General features: G+C 41.0%; 1 protein-coding gene across 13 annotated transcripts in view; it reads right to left on the bottom strand.

The window, feature by feature from the left end:
* The window catches only part of ST7 (suppression of tumorigenicity 7), a 248,100-nt gene that overhangs the window by 16,461 nt on the left and 219,213 nt on the right, over window positions 1-12,426 (bottom strand). For 9 of the 13 annotated variants that reach the window (XM_042922747.1, XM_042922776.1, XM_042922757.1 and 6 more), the window contains one exon: window positions 3,950-4,100. The exons of 2 other annotated variants lie outside the window; for them this stretch is intronic. In XM_042922747.1, the coding sequence (XP_042778681.1) occupies window positions 3,950-4,100 (151 nt within the window). The remainder of the gene's footprint in view (window positions 1-3,949; window positions 4,101-12,426) is intronic. 2 more of the 13 variants (XM_042922752.1, XM_042922767.1) reach the window with 1 other exon arrangement.

The following is a 12,426-nucleotide window of genomic DNA, read 5'->3' as shown; positions in this document are numbered from 1 at the left end:
ATGTGTGTGTGTGTGTGTGTGTGTGTGTGTGTGCGCGCGCGTGTATGTGTGTGTGTGTTTGTGTGTGAGGATAACCAGAACCTACAGTGTTTAAAATAAGTGTAATTCAGATAAGGTGGCAGCTGTGTAATGACCTAAGAAACATATTTTTAAATCTTGTAAATTAAAGCTTTTCCCCTTTCTTGATTATCTTGACTTTGAGGAACATATTGTGCAATTTCAGGGGCTGGGATAGTGATGAATCAAACATTTTAGAAACCTTTGAAATGCTGATGTATTTGTGGTTGAGGACTCAGGTTTTTTTTTAACCACCATATGTTTCAAACCCAAACAATCTCTGCCATGCATCAGCTGGACTTTGGGGTTTTATCAAAAATGTGAGTTATTTCAGCCTGATTGGTGGGAAATTCACTTAATTCCACAAGATGACTAACGCTCATAATAAACTCATTAAAGCGCAAAGCAAAATATAATCTCCATCCCTACTCCTAAACCAACACTTTTGACAGAAGAATGTTTTTTAATCTCCAAAAGATCAACTGACTAAAAGAATACTCATTCTTAACATGGGAACTGGTGAAATTAGGTACTGTTACCTTCCTCCCTGAATTCCCTTTCTAATGAAAGGGGAAGTTGAAAGGGAGTTGGGGAATGGCCTTAAATTTCAGAATGAACTAGAAAAGATGTAAAGGACAAAACCTAAACTAGGAGGCTGGTGATGTCAAAAGGCGCCACCACGTGGTGCACTGGAGGAAGTGCAGCCTCCTGCACTCGGGCACAGGCGGTCTGAGGGACCTCTGAGGGAGACGGAGCGGTTCACCTACTGTAGTTGCCCCAGAGCAACTGCCTTGAAGCCCAACACCCTGGGGTGGGGAGAGGGCAATCGATATCATCTGTGATTCACAGTTTTGAGAAACTGGGTGTGTTAAGTAAATACCACTACAGGTAGCCACGTTGGAATTGTAATTCAAGTCCTCTGATTTAAAGTCCAAACTCTGATGCCTCCATTTAATTTAACTCAGAATGGACACAGGTCAGGAAGCACTGTCAAAAGACTGCACATGACTGTCTGAAGTTAAAGTGGTAATTCTTCTAAATTCCATGAGAGATTTAGAGGTTTGTTCATAAAAAAAAAAAACCTAGAACTTTGCAGTGAAACATACATATATGTGCTTGTAGAAAAATACATATGCATGTTGAGAAGACTGGAAAAATACAAATATGAAGGAAAAAATCCCTTAAAGTCCACTTAAAGATGCATTTATTTCCAGTCTCTTTCCTTTGTTTATATGTAGAATTTATTTTTTATAAAATTGGGCTCGTTCTACATTTAAAATATTTAAGTCAACATTCCACAACAAAAATACAATTTTATCTAGAATGATTAACTTTCTAAACACTAGAAGAGGAGTAAGTACTCCCGAGCCTATAAGTTGTGGTGTAAATTGAAGCTTCCAAGCAAATGTCTCAGAGATAACTGATCCTCTTATGCTTAATCTATTCAGGCAAAAGCTACATAGCTGGTATTATAGAAAAGAAGCCTGAAGAGAAAGTGGACCTGGGTTTACATCCTAGCTCCACCAACAGGGGCTGCGAGACTTACAATAAGCCACTCCTCTCGGGGGCCGTGGTCCTCTCTTACACAACTGAGGTGGCCACCTCTCTCTCTCTCCGGTCTAACTCAGAACGTTGTCAGGAAGAGTACATGAAATGATGGACATGAAACTCTTGGTAAATTACCCAGCTGTACGCCCACTCTTGAAGGTGGCTGGTATTCTCCAAGACACCTGTGCCTAGGAAGCACTCACACAGTTCCCATCTAGAACTGCATGGTAGGACTCTCTTTTCAAAAACTTAATAGTAAGTAGTGTAACTTCCTTGGAGTGGTTTCTATTTATCCGTAAGGATCAAATGCAGAATTTCTCTTTCTTTGAGGTCCCTGACTGCCTTGCTATCCTGGTTTATGTCTAAATACTCATCTCCTCTCTTCATTCCAATAAAATCTGAGGTAATTACATTCCCCTAACATTCCCACTCTGCTAGATTTTGGAGCTCACCAGGTTACTGCATATTTCTTCAGATCTCATTGTCCTTCCCAGTTGATTCAGAGAATCTCCCCATTGTTATCTGATTATATGGGTAACTCATTTCCAAACAAAATTTCCAGTTATTCCTGAGGGGATTTTTTTTTATGGTTATGCCATTCCTAACACCATGTCTCTATCATTTCTTGCCTCCCTGTTTTGATCCTTTCGATACAACTGTAACTTTCTTATCAATTTTGCTATGTTTCCCAAATGCTAATCTATGACTATATCTTTATTTGGTTAGCCAATCAATCCACTTAATTTTTCCACAGCTAACCCTAGTTGAGGCCTCTAATGTTCAATCTTGCTAGGCTTTTTCTCTCTCTTTCTTGTGTTTAAACAAAAATTCCTTTTGTCCTTTTTGGGCAGAACACCTTAAATGCAGTAATAAACCAAACCCAGTGGGGACTGTACACACGCCTACACATGCCCTCAGTGGAGTGAGCTGTCTTAACATAGGACCGGGACACCTGAAGTGTGTTATTATACTTATTTGGGGGGGGGGGGGGGGGAGGAAGCATCAACCAAGTCAACATCACTCAAGTTATAAATAGCAAATTATTTAAGTAAACTCACTATCAATTCTCTAAAGAAGTATTTTCAAAACTAAGCAAAAAACTTTCAGTCAACATGAGTCCCATCTCTGTCAACTTACTTTTACCCCATTCCCTGTGGCTGCCCACCCCCCCAACCCCGCCCCCTTCCTGCATCAATTTGGATTCCTGTTGGATTCGGGTGGGGCAGGAAAAGGGAAGAGCAGAAGATTATCAAAATAAAAATGGAAGCAGCAAAGATAAACAGAGTGAAAGGGATTAAAAAGACATTCCTTTGTGAGGCTGATCAGAGTAGGAGTGAACTAAGAAAAAATTATCAAAAGATTAATACTTGTTTTGTTTCCCTATGAGAGGGGAAAAAAAAAAAAAAACCACCCCATGCTACATGTTGCATTTGTTTTGCTTAAACTAATAACAGTCTGTCAATGCACATGTCGTCCAATAATCTGTAGTCTTGGGCCTTTCCTCTCAATTTGCATTCTTCCAAACAGCCCTGCCACTTAGCACAGTGTCCTTGCTTATGACACTGTCCTAGTTCTTCAAGGCTTGGTTCAAATTCCATATGACCTATAAGGTTACCCGTGACTCCTCCACCCCACAGACCTCTCCCTTCTGGAAAGATCACTGGGCAGCTGCTGTCTGCTGGTTACTCCTCCCACCTAGATGAGACGCTCCTCCAGGACAGGGAGCGTTGTCTCACCTACAATGAAAGCCTCTTCTCCTTCACAGAACGGTTATGCCTGCCACATACTCAGACCGATTTATCCCTACATCTAGCCGATAGGCATCATCCATTAACACACCAATGCTCCACGTGCCACCAAACACGAGGGTCCTGTGGCCACTGCTCTTGTTCTGAAGCATAACTGCAGACCCAGCTCCACTGGAGGATAACTGTGGCTCTTTAGTCAATCCTTCTAGAAAAGCCATCCAGAAGTGGTAGTCAGAGCCCAGCCCGAGGCCTAACCCCAAGCCAAAGATTCCCCTGAAGCTGAGGGGGTGTCCGGGTCTCCAAAGAGGGTTTTCCAGTTATAGAATGCTCCTCTGCCACAACAGTCCAGATTCATCCCATCTATTGTAAAACTTGCTTTTTTAAGGTTTAAGGATGGCATCGCCTCAGTAACACCTACCACTGCTGGGGAACTGAAGAGCCTCATTAACCATCCTCTCTCAGTGATAGAACATTGCAGAGAAGAAGAGCTATAGATATGCAAATCGTCATTATTCATCACGAACATTCAGGGTAAAAACAGTTTGGCATCTTTTCATGCTCTTAAAAAAATGTTTCAAAGAAAGAAAATTACTTACTGCCTTCCCACGTACAATGCAAAAGATTCAAAGCCCCTTCCACCCTCTTCCAGTGCGCCAGATGAAAGAACGCATATGCTATTGCTTCACTGTCCCCTCGCTTCAGGATATGTTCTGGGGGTAGAATTAAGCTTTTCATTTCTAGTAGGTACTGAAATAAAAAAGGCAGGAGACAGATGCATTAATACATTAGTAGCGTGGAATTCAATACTGAGAATAGAGGTTGATTTCTCTAAAGCCACCACTCATAAGCATTTCATCAAACCTGCATCCTTGTTAGTACATTTGAAGGCAATTATGAAATCATCCAGCAACCCAAAGTTTGCTAACAGATAGTTAGCCTTGTACTAGTTTCCTACAGTGAAGATCAGAGGCTTTGAGGGTAAGATACTCTAATCAAAGAAATATATGGAGACTCAAACGGCAAAAAGGAAAATTTAGAAGACACAACAAGTTGATATAATTTTGTAACCAGAATGAAAATACGTAAAATGGACACATGAAGGTTAAGTCATATGACTGAACTGACTGTACTAGAGAGACTGACTAGCACTGCCCATTAACTTTTCTGTACAGACTTACCAAGGAGAAGGACCTAGTCCTGTGAAAAGAGCCACGCATCGTTGTTCACATGCAGAGGGAGGAGGTGTGGCAGCCCGAGCCCAGGAAGACCCCAGGGAGGGGAACGGCACAGACCCCAAATTATACTGTTCTTTTAGATCTTTCCCAAAGTCTGAAGGGCCCTCAGCTTATGCCTCCTCATTCCTCTCTTCCACAAAGGAGATGGGAGCACAGGGCCAGAATGAATTCTTTGGTGTTTACAACAGAATAGAAAGGGAAGCAAATTTAGGGTGGTGTTTTATACTTGCGAATGTTAACTTCTTTTTGCTGGCTGCCTCTTCCCTGGGCTTCACTCCTCACACACACATACACACACACCACCACCATCACAACAATCCATGCATCTCCTTCAGAATGGACATCAGCAGATGATGGAGGGATGTGTTTAATGAAAATGGGACAAACACAGTAAAAGGAAGTGCTAGGAGAAGAGATGTTCAACAACTTTAATGTCGGAAACAACTGCCTATGGATTTATCTGTCAGTGGAATTTACGACAGAGGGTGAAGAATGGAAGAATCCCGGTATACAAGATGGAGGTTATGATACACCTATCAGTGCTCTGTTATCATCTCACTGGGGATCTATGTGCTTTGGGCACTCTGAGTGTAGTTGCCTCTAAGCTTCCTCTCCTGTTGGTGCACCCAGTATTGGGATGCACTGCCTGGCAGGAGCCAGGAGGACACTTCTGCCCTCCTGGTTCAGCAAGTGAAACTTTCCTCACTCTGGGTCTGTTCTGTGAAGAGATGTCTAAGCTCAGGCCTCACATCAGGCAGGGCAAAAAAGTGAGACTGCCTGCCCAGAGTGTAGCAGAGAAGAGCGGTGCAGCCATCTCACTTGGTTGGGCGTGCATAAATGGCCCTCCTTCGACAGAAAGACCCCCCATAGGAAGACCTCTTCCCAGACTGGTCCATGAAAGGTGTTTATTGTTTTAATGGGAACTTCTCAAGTATGAGTTCCAAAAGAACTTTTTGGTCATATGGCTTTTTAAATTCTACAAGTCACTGTCTTCCTCCATCTTGTTTTCAAACAGTGCAGAACAAAAGTCCTTTGGGGAAAATTACAATTTTGAGTTACCTAGTAATCCAACCAGTACTACATTTATAATGAATAGCAACCATAATATAAATATCAGGGTGAATTTTATGTTCAGAGATACTTGGCTATCCTCTCATGATCTTGTTACCTCAAACGAAGCTATTACACTGTATGTTGTCACTGCTCATCATGTTCTTAAAAGAATCCAAGGCAATGAGTCATGAGAAAGATATAGAACGGGTAAAGTGCTATTAATTAATTGTATTAATTAATTGTTTCAGAGTAAGAGAAGAAAAATCATTTGGTTACTCTTCATAATCATCGGAACAAAGGAAAGGGTGGGGCGCCTGGGTGGCTCAGTTGGTTAAGCGTCCGACTTCAGCTCAGGTCATGATCTCACGGTTTGTGGGTTCAAGACCCGCATTGGGCTGTGTGCTGACAGCTCTGAGCCTGGAGCCTGCTTCAGATTCTGTGTCTCCTCTCAATCTGCCCCTCCCCTGCTGGCTCGCTCTCTCTCTCTCTCTCTCAAAAATAAACATTAAAAAAAAAAAAGAACAAAGGAAAGGGAAATTTTCTTGCCTAAGATGAGCCCTAGGATAAGATTTTATTTCTGAGTTTCTAATAATTATTTAATTATTAATTATTATTTAATTATTTAATTAATTATAGCCATGCTGCCTACCAGTCAATTTTTAAAGAAAGAACATGTTGTATGAACTCCGAAACAAACTAAATATGAAAACCATTAGTGCATGTGGCCCAGTTATACAGAAACTTCTTCAAGTCTCTGAGAGTCAGATGGTGGCTGAAAGAAAAGTGTAAACTACCATTCTTTTTATGTCTATGATTAGGAAAGCCTTTTAAAGTGATTGCATTAAGCATCTAAAAGAGAACTCTTCTCTTGACCTAATGAACTGTCAGGAATAGGGGCCCCTGAGAAGAAGTAGGCCTGGTAGCCACCCACATTTGTGGGTAGACATTGAAACAAAGTCAGGTATCTCACCGCTGTGTCGGTGCAGGTAGGGGATTGAGCTCGAGCTAGCTCGAATACAGGCTCTTTGCTTTTGCATCGGACTCAGCTCCCTGGTGGTCTTTGGAGATCATGAATTCTGGGCATAACATTTGGTCAGGGCGGGGTAAAGAAAACCTGTGTGTGTGTAGAGGAGTAGAAAGTTACCTATAAAAGGATATAATAGATCTGCATTACCCAATATGGTAGCATCTCCCACATGTGACTATTTAAATTTAAATTGATTAAAATCAAATAAAATTAAAAATTCATTTCCTCAGTCCCACTAGCCATATTCCAAGTTCTCAAGGGCAGCATATAGTTAAAGACTACCATATTGGACAATGCAGAGACATTTCTATTAACATAGAAGGTTCTACTGCACAGCACTGTTGTAGACAATGAGAGTTTCCAATCTTCAAGTAACTAAAACAACTTTTAACATAAAAAACTTTATAGACACCCATGATAGGAATTATAAGTAGAGTATCTATCGATTGAAAATACACAATATGGCAAAAAGCTACAATAAATGTAATAAAGCAAGAATTCATTTAAAAGCATTGCTGGCCACCAGGGCATCTAAATATACTTGGAAAATAGTACACATGTGTGTGAGACAGATGGTTTACTCAGCTTGCAGGCTGAATGTGGTACATATGGCTTCAAGGACATCATTGTCCATAGCCCAAAATCGGGTCATGAGGTAATGCTCTGTTTTTCCTCTAAGCTGCATCTGATCTTTGTGTATGTGTACTTTTCACACATTGCCTTAAATTCGTTATCTATGTGCCTTTCCCCTCAGCTGAATCATTAGATCCTCAAGAGCATGAATCTCACTTCCTAACGAGTCTCTCAAAGTGGGCATCCTTGCTCTAATCAGCCTCATGAGGCTAACCAGAGCAACTCACCAAGGACACTTAGTTATCTTCTCATCGAATCTACTTTATGGCAGAAATAGGTTATGCCTATAAAGGAGATTTATACTCCAGTATAGTTCCAAACAAAATGTTGGCTCTAACCAGATGATGAAGGCTAATAACAACAATGTGTTATGTTTTTGGCCAGGCTTAAAAATGGCTGGCAAGATCGGTTCTCAACATGTGCAACGTTTAAATTAGAAAGGCATGGAACAACATTTCACATCTTACTTGTCAAGAGAAAAATAAATGGAAGAGGGCAGATCCCTATCCACAAATATGCAGAAATCAATTAGAATAGCTGTAGCTCGCAAATCAGAGAACACTCTCTGCCTGTCTGTAATAATTATTTGGCTCCTATTAGCTAAGCCAGCATTCCGTGCTATCTTGCCACCACCCTGCCTCTAACTTCCTTCCCAGATTCTCAAATCACATTGATCTTGAAGTTCAGGCTTCTAGAGTTTTCGGAAGCAACTTTCAAAACCTATTTGTCAGAGTATGATTCCTTATGTCCATAGGAACATATAAAGTCAGAACATATAAAGAGGAGCTGATTAGTGCCTTTTTATGGAGGGATGTAAGCAGAGACAGCTCACCTGTCAGGAGATCTGGCCCATCAGAGGCCACCCCAGGTGACTGCTCAGTTCTCTTGTGTTAAGGTTCTAAAATTCTATAACAATTTGAGTGAAAATGATCCCAAGGTTACACTTCACCATAGATATTAATGTCAAGGAATTAATTCATACCCCACCCCGTTTTGTTTTGTTTTTGGGTTTTTTTGGATTTTAAATACCAACAACAGAAGTCATATGAAAATCATTAGAAAAAAAACGGAAACAAACAAAATGAGAAAGTATAGATTAATTTTAGCACATTTAGCTAAACTTAGGTAAATTCAATACATTTAGGTAAATTTTAGCACATTTAGATGATGGTTACCAGGCTGCTCCCAAAAATCAGCTCGTGGAAGAATACTAGCATGAGAAAATGTTCATGATATATTGCCAAATGAAAAAAAATAAGTGTTTCATACAGATTATGATTTTGGTAATTAAAAATGTATATGTGGGTATTAAAACTTTGGAAAGTTACAGATTGAATGTTAATGGTGGTTAAATATTTGATTTTATGGGAGATTAATTTCTTTTTGTGCTTTTTTGGTGCTTTCTAAGTTTTCTGTAATAAGTCATTTTTATTTCTCTCTTTCTCTCTCTCTATATACGTACATATGTGTGTATGTACATATGTAATACAAACCTCTTTTCTAAACTTGCAGTGAAAACATAAAAAACAAGCCATACAAACAAACAAACAAACAAAAAGATAACCAGGGACAGTAATTTTTGTATGATTACAGTGCTTTGGTACAACTAAACCTGAGAGAGGCTAAAAGCCCAGAAAAGATGCTTTAAAAATACCAGTAAAGAGTTCAGAGAATAAAACTAGTGCTATTTGGAAGACATGCTATATATTTTGAGTTTCAATGTTGCCTACTCCCTGGACTCAGTAAGACCCACATTGGAACAGGACAAAAATACCACAAGTACCCATGGCTCTCTTGGGTCATGCTGTGATGGGGAATGAGACGCACAGCACCATGCCCCCAGCCCGCTGACACTTTGACCCACCGTTTGAATCCCGGCTCTATTGTCCCATTCTGAGACCGTGGACAAGTTACCTTATTTCTTTCAACCTCAGCCTGCTCATCTGTTAGAATAATGAAAATACACATCTTTCCAGTTTTAACTTTTGAAGATTATGTAGGATAATATATGTAAAGTATTGACACAGTACCTGGCACCTAAGCGTTCACTAAATAGTAGCTACTTTTGCCAACAAAAAAAATGAAATGTTCATATTACTGTGGAGGTAAGTTATGTTTCTTTGTGTGTGTGTGTGTGTGTGTGTCCCATAAACTACGGAGTCTGTTTTTAGGTTAAATACTTCAGCAATTTTACAGTAGTGGCAGGTCAGCTGAAAAGAACTGGTTACTGGGGTCCCTAACTAACCAATCTGGAAACAAGCACAATGCCAAGCTGAATTGCCAAATCACCACTCAGGGGCCCTCTTCACAAGGTAGCTGCTTCTTGCTGGCTCACTTACCTATTCATCAGTTACTCTGCTACATTCAAAAGATACAGGAATGTCCACAGCGCATCACAAGGAAAGATATGGGAGTTCCCACAGGGTACTCTAATGACACACCTATGGGAGCACCTACAGCACACCTCAAAGGCACCTAAAGGGCATGGGCATGAATTGGTCAGGTCCCTAGATGGATGATCCCTAATCTTTGTAGGAGTGTGTGTGTGTCTGTGTGTGTGTAAAGACAAAGAAACAATAAAATTCAACACGATGACCGCCTTAATAAGAGGTACGTACAGCTGACACTTGCACAATATGGGTATGAACTGTGTGGGTCAACTTACATGTGGATTTTTTTCAATAAATGCATTATAGTACTGTAAATATGTTTTCCTTATGATTTTCTTTTCTCTAGCTTAGTTTATTCTAAGAATATAGTATACAGTACATACAACATACAAGATATGTTATTGGTAAGGCTTCTAGTCAATAGTAGTAGGTTCCTAGTAGTTAAGTTTTTAGAGAGTCAAAAGTTATATGTGGATTTTCAACTGCATGGGGAGTTGTCACCCTTCACCCCTGCCTTGTTTAAGGGTCAACTTGACTTAGTACTGGTAGCAAATGAGAGGCGTTGTGTCTGAGAAGGTTTCACAGAAGAAGGAAAGTATGAGTCAGTCTTACTAAACAAATTAGTTTACCTCCAACAACGGCGGGGGTTGGGGAGGGGGGCAGAAGTCCCTGCAAGGCTGGGCAGAGGCACCAAAGCATGAAGGGGCATAATATGCTTGTAATCATGAGGACCTTAAGTACTGACATGGCAGTCACTGCCGACACTGACGAAGCACTAACAAGAATCAAGTGTTACCTCAGGTACGCCTTACAAAAGCTCTGCGACGCAAATAATATGATTCCCGGTTTATACATGGGAAAATGAAGGCACTGGGAAGTTAAGTAGCTCGAGCAGGGCTGCACAAATGGTCACTGGAACTCAGGTTTTATGCTACTCTCCAAGGGAAGCAGGAAAAGTAGATTGTAAACAGGTCTTCCATGATATGCTCCAGAGTGTGACCTTCACTCAGAGTTTATTCCATGGTTTTCAAACTTTGAGAAACAGAAAAAATTTGGTCAAAAGAAAAAGAGAAACATGACAGAGAGTATGTGAAACTGATGTAAAACAAAGCTGTGGGGAGCCCTGGGGGAAGGACCCAAGGGAGGTCCGAGGGATTCTTATGGCTCCTAGGAAGACAGTTTGAAAACTGCTGCAGTGGGCAATTGAGAAATGAGTTGGTACAGTTTGTGGCTTTGAAAGAAATGGGCAAGTCACGTGTAGAACCACTGGACAGGAATGAGATTGAAATTAGCAAAGTCTTGAAAGCTTCTGTCATGGTTTGGGTGAGGGGGTGACAAAACTGAGGCAGACTTCCCCAGGACTTGGTGCCAGGCTGAATCTGAAGGCAAGAAAAGGCATTCAGGGTGACTGTGAAATTTCTAGTTTAGGATACCAGAATAATGTGAGATAGTTAGCTGAGATAAAGACACAAAAGGACAGTTGGAGTTCCTGGAGTGACAGCCTAAAGGCAGTGGGGGTGTGCAGGTCTCGAGCCTGGAAGAGAAGCTGGAGACAGGGATTTGGGTGTGCAGGGAGAGGCGGGTGATGGAGCAGCAGGAGCGCCTAAATCTCCCAGGAGAGCTTCAAGAAAGAAAAGGATGGGTAGTGAATGATGCTCCCAGAGAACCAACCTGAGGGACGGGCAGGGGAGGAAGTGATGTAGGAGGAGAGGGCCCAGAAATGCAGAGAAAGCCAGAGAGAAGGCAGTATGGAGCTAACCAATACAGCTTGTGGTAGAAAAAGTGGTCAGTGGGGCAGAACGCTGAGGAGACATGATGTAGGATAAGGTTTGACAAGAGACCAAAGGATCTGGTGACCAAGGAAGAGGTAACCTTGATGGCAGTGGCCTTGGTGGGAGCAGCAACAGTGCTTTTTGTTAGAGAAAGAGACCTTTTAAAAACTGTCTATTCCTGAGAAACGTAGCTAAAAACTGGTTTCTGCTCACTTTCCTCTAGGTCATATTTCCACAATACATTCTCCTTTCTCTAATCCAAAAAAGCTTTGGAACAAAATATGACTCAATTCAAAGAAACTTATATTGAAATAATATTTCTGAAATGTACCATTGATATACAATATCACAGACAATCTGCCAGAGTATTTTGAGTTTCTGCTTCCACGCTTCAAGCATTTTTAAATGTTAAAACCCACTACACGTTTTGTTTCCTAAATTGGATTAAAAAGCAATTTTATACTCTGTCAATCAGCTTTACCAAGACATGAAGGGAGGACTGCATTAGTGTTTGCATGAAATAGAATTTCCATCACTCTAACAAGGTCCTGTGGATACTCCATTAGCATATACAATTACCAGGATGTTTTCCCCACAAGCCTCTTAAAATCCCCATGAAATAAGAATTTCTAGATTAACATTAGATGAGGTTTTTTTTAATGTAAATTTTTACCAGGAATGCATTTCTGTCATAACATTTTCATTCTTTCCTCTCTGCTTTTTCATGACTTCCCACACTCTGAGACTTATAATTTAAAAACTACATACCTAGTAGGCTGGACCCTCACATCAATATTTTGTCAAGCCGGGGCTGTCCTGCTAGTAAAATGAGCTTCAGGAGCATGACAAGCCCTCTTCACCCAGCACGCTCAGGGACTGCCCCCTTGCACACCCAGCTGCCCCCAGGGTGGGACCAGTAGGAAGAGCCCATAGCATACTTTAGGCAAGATGAAGATAAAAGCT

The sequence above is a fragment of the Panthera leo genome, chromosome A2 (assembly GCF_018350215.1).
Source record: "Panthera leo isolate Ple1 chromosome A2, P.leo_Ple1_pat1.1, whole genome shotgun sequence".
Classification (NCBI taxonomy): domain Eukaryota; kingdom Metazoa; phylum Chordata; class Mammalia; order Carnivora; family Felidae; genus Panthera; species Panthera leo.
This window is presented reverse-complemented; position numbering and strand designations above follow the sequence as displayed.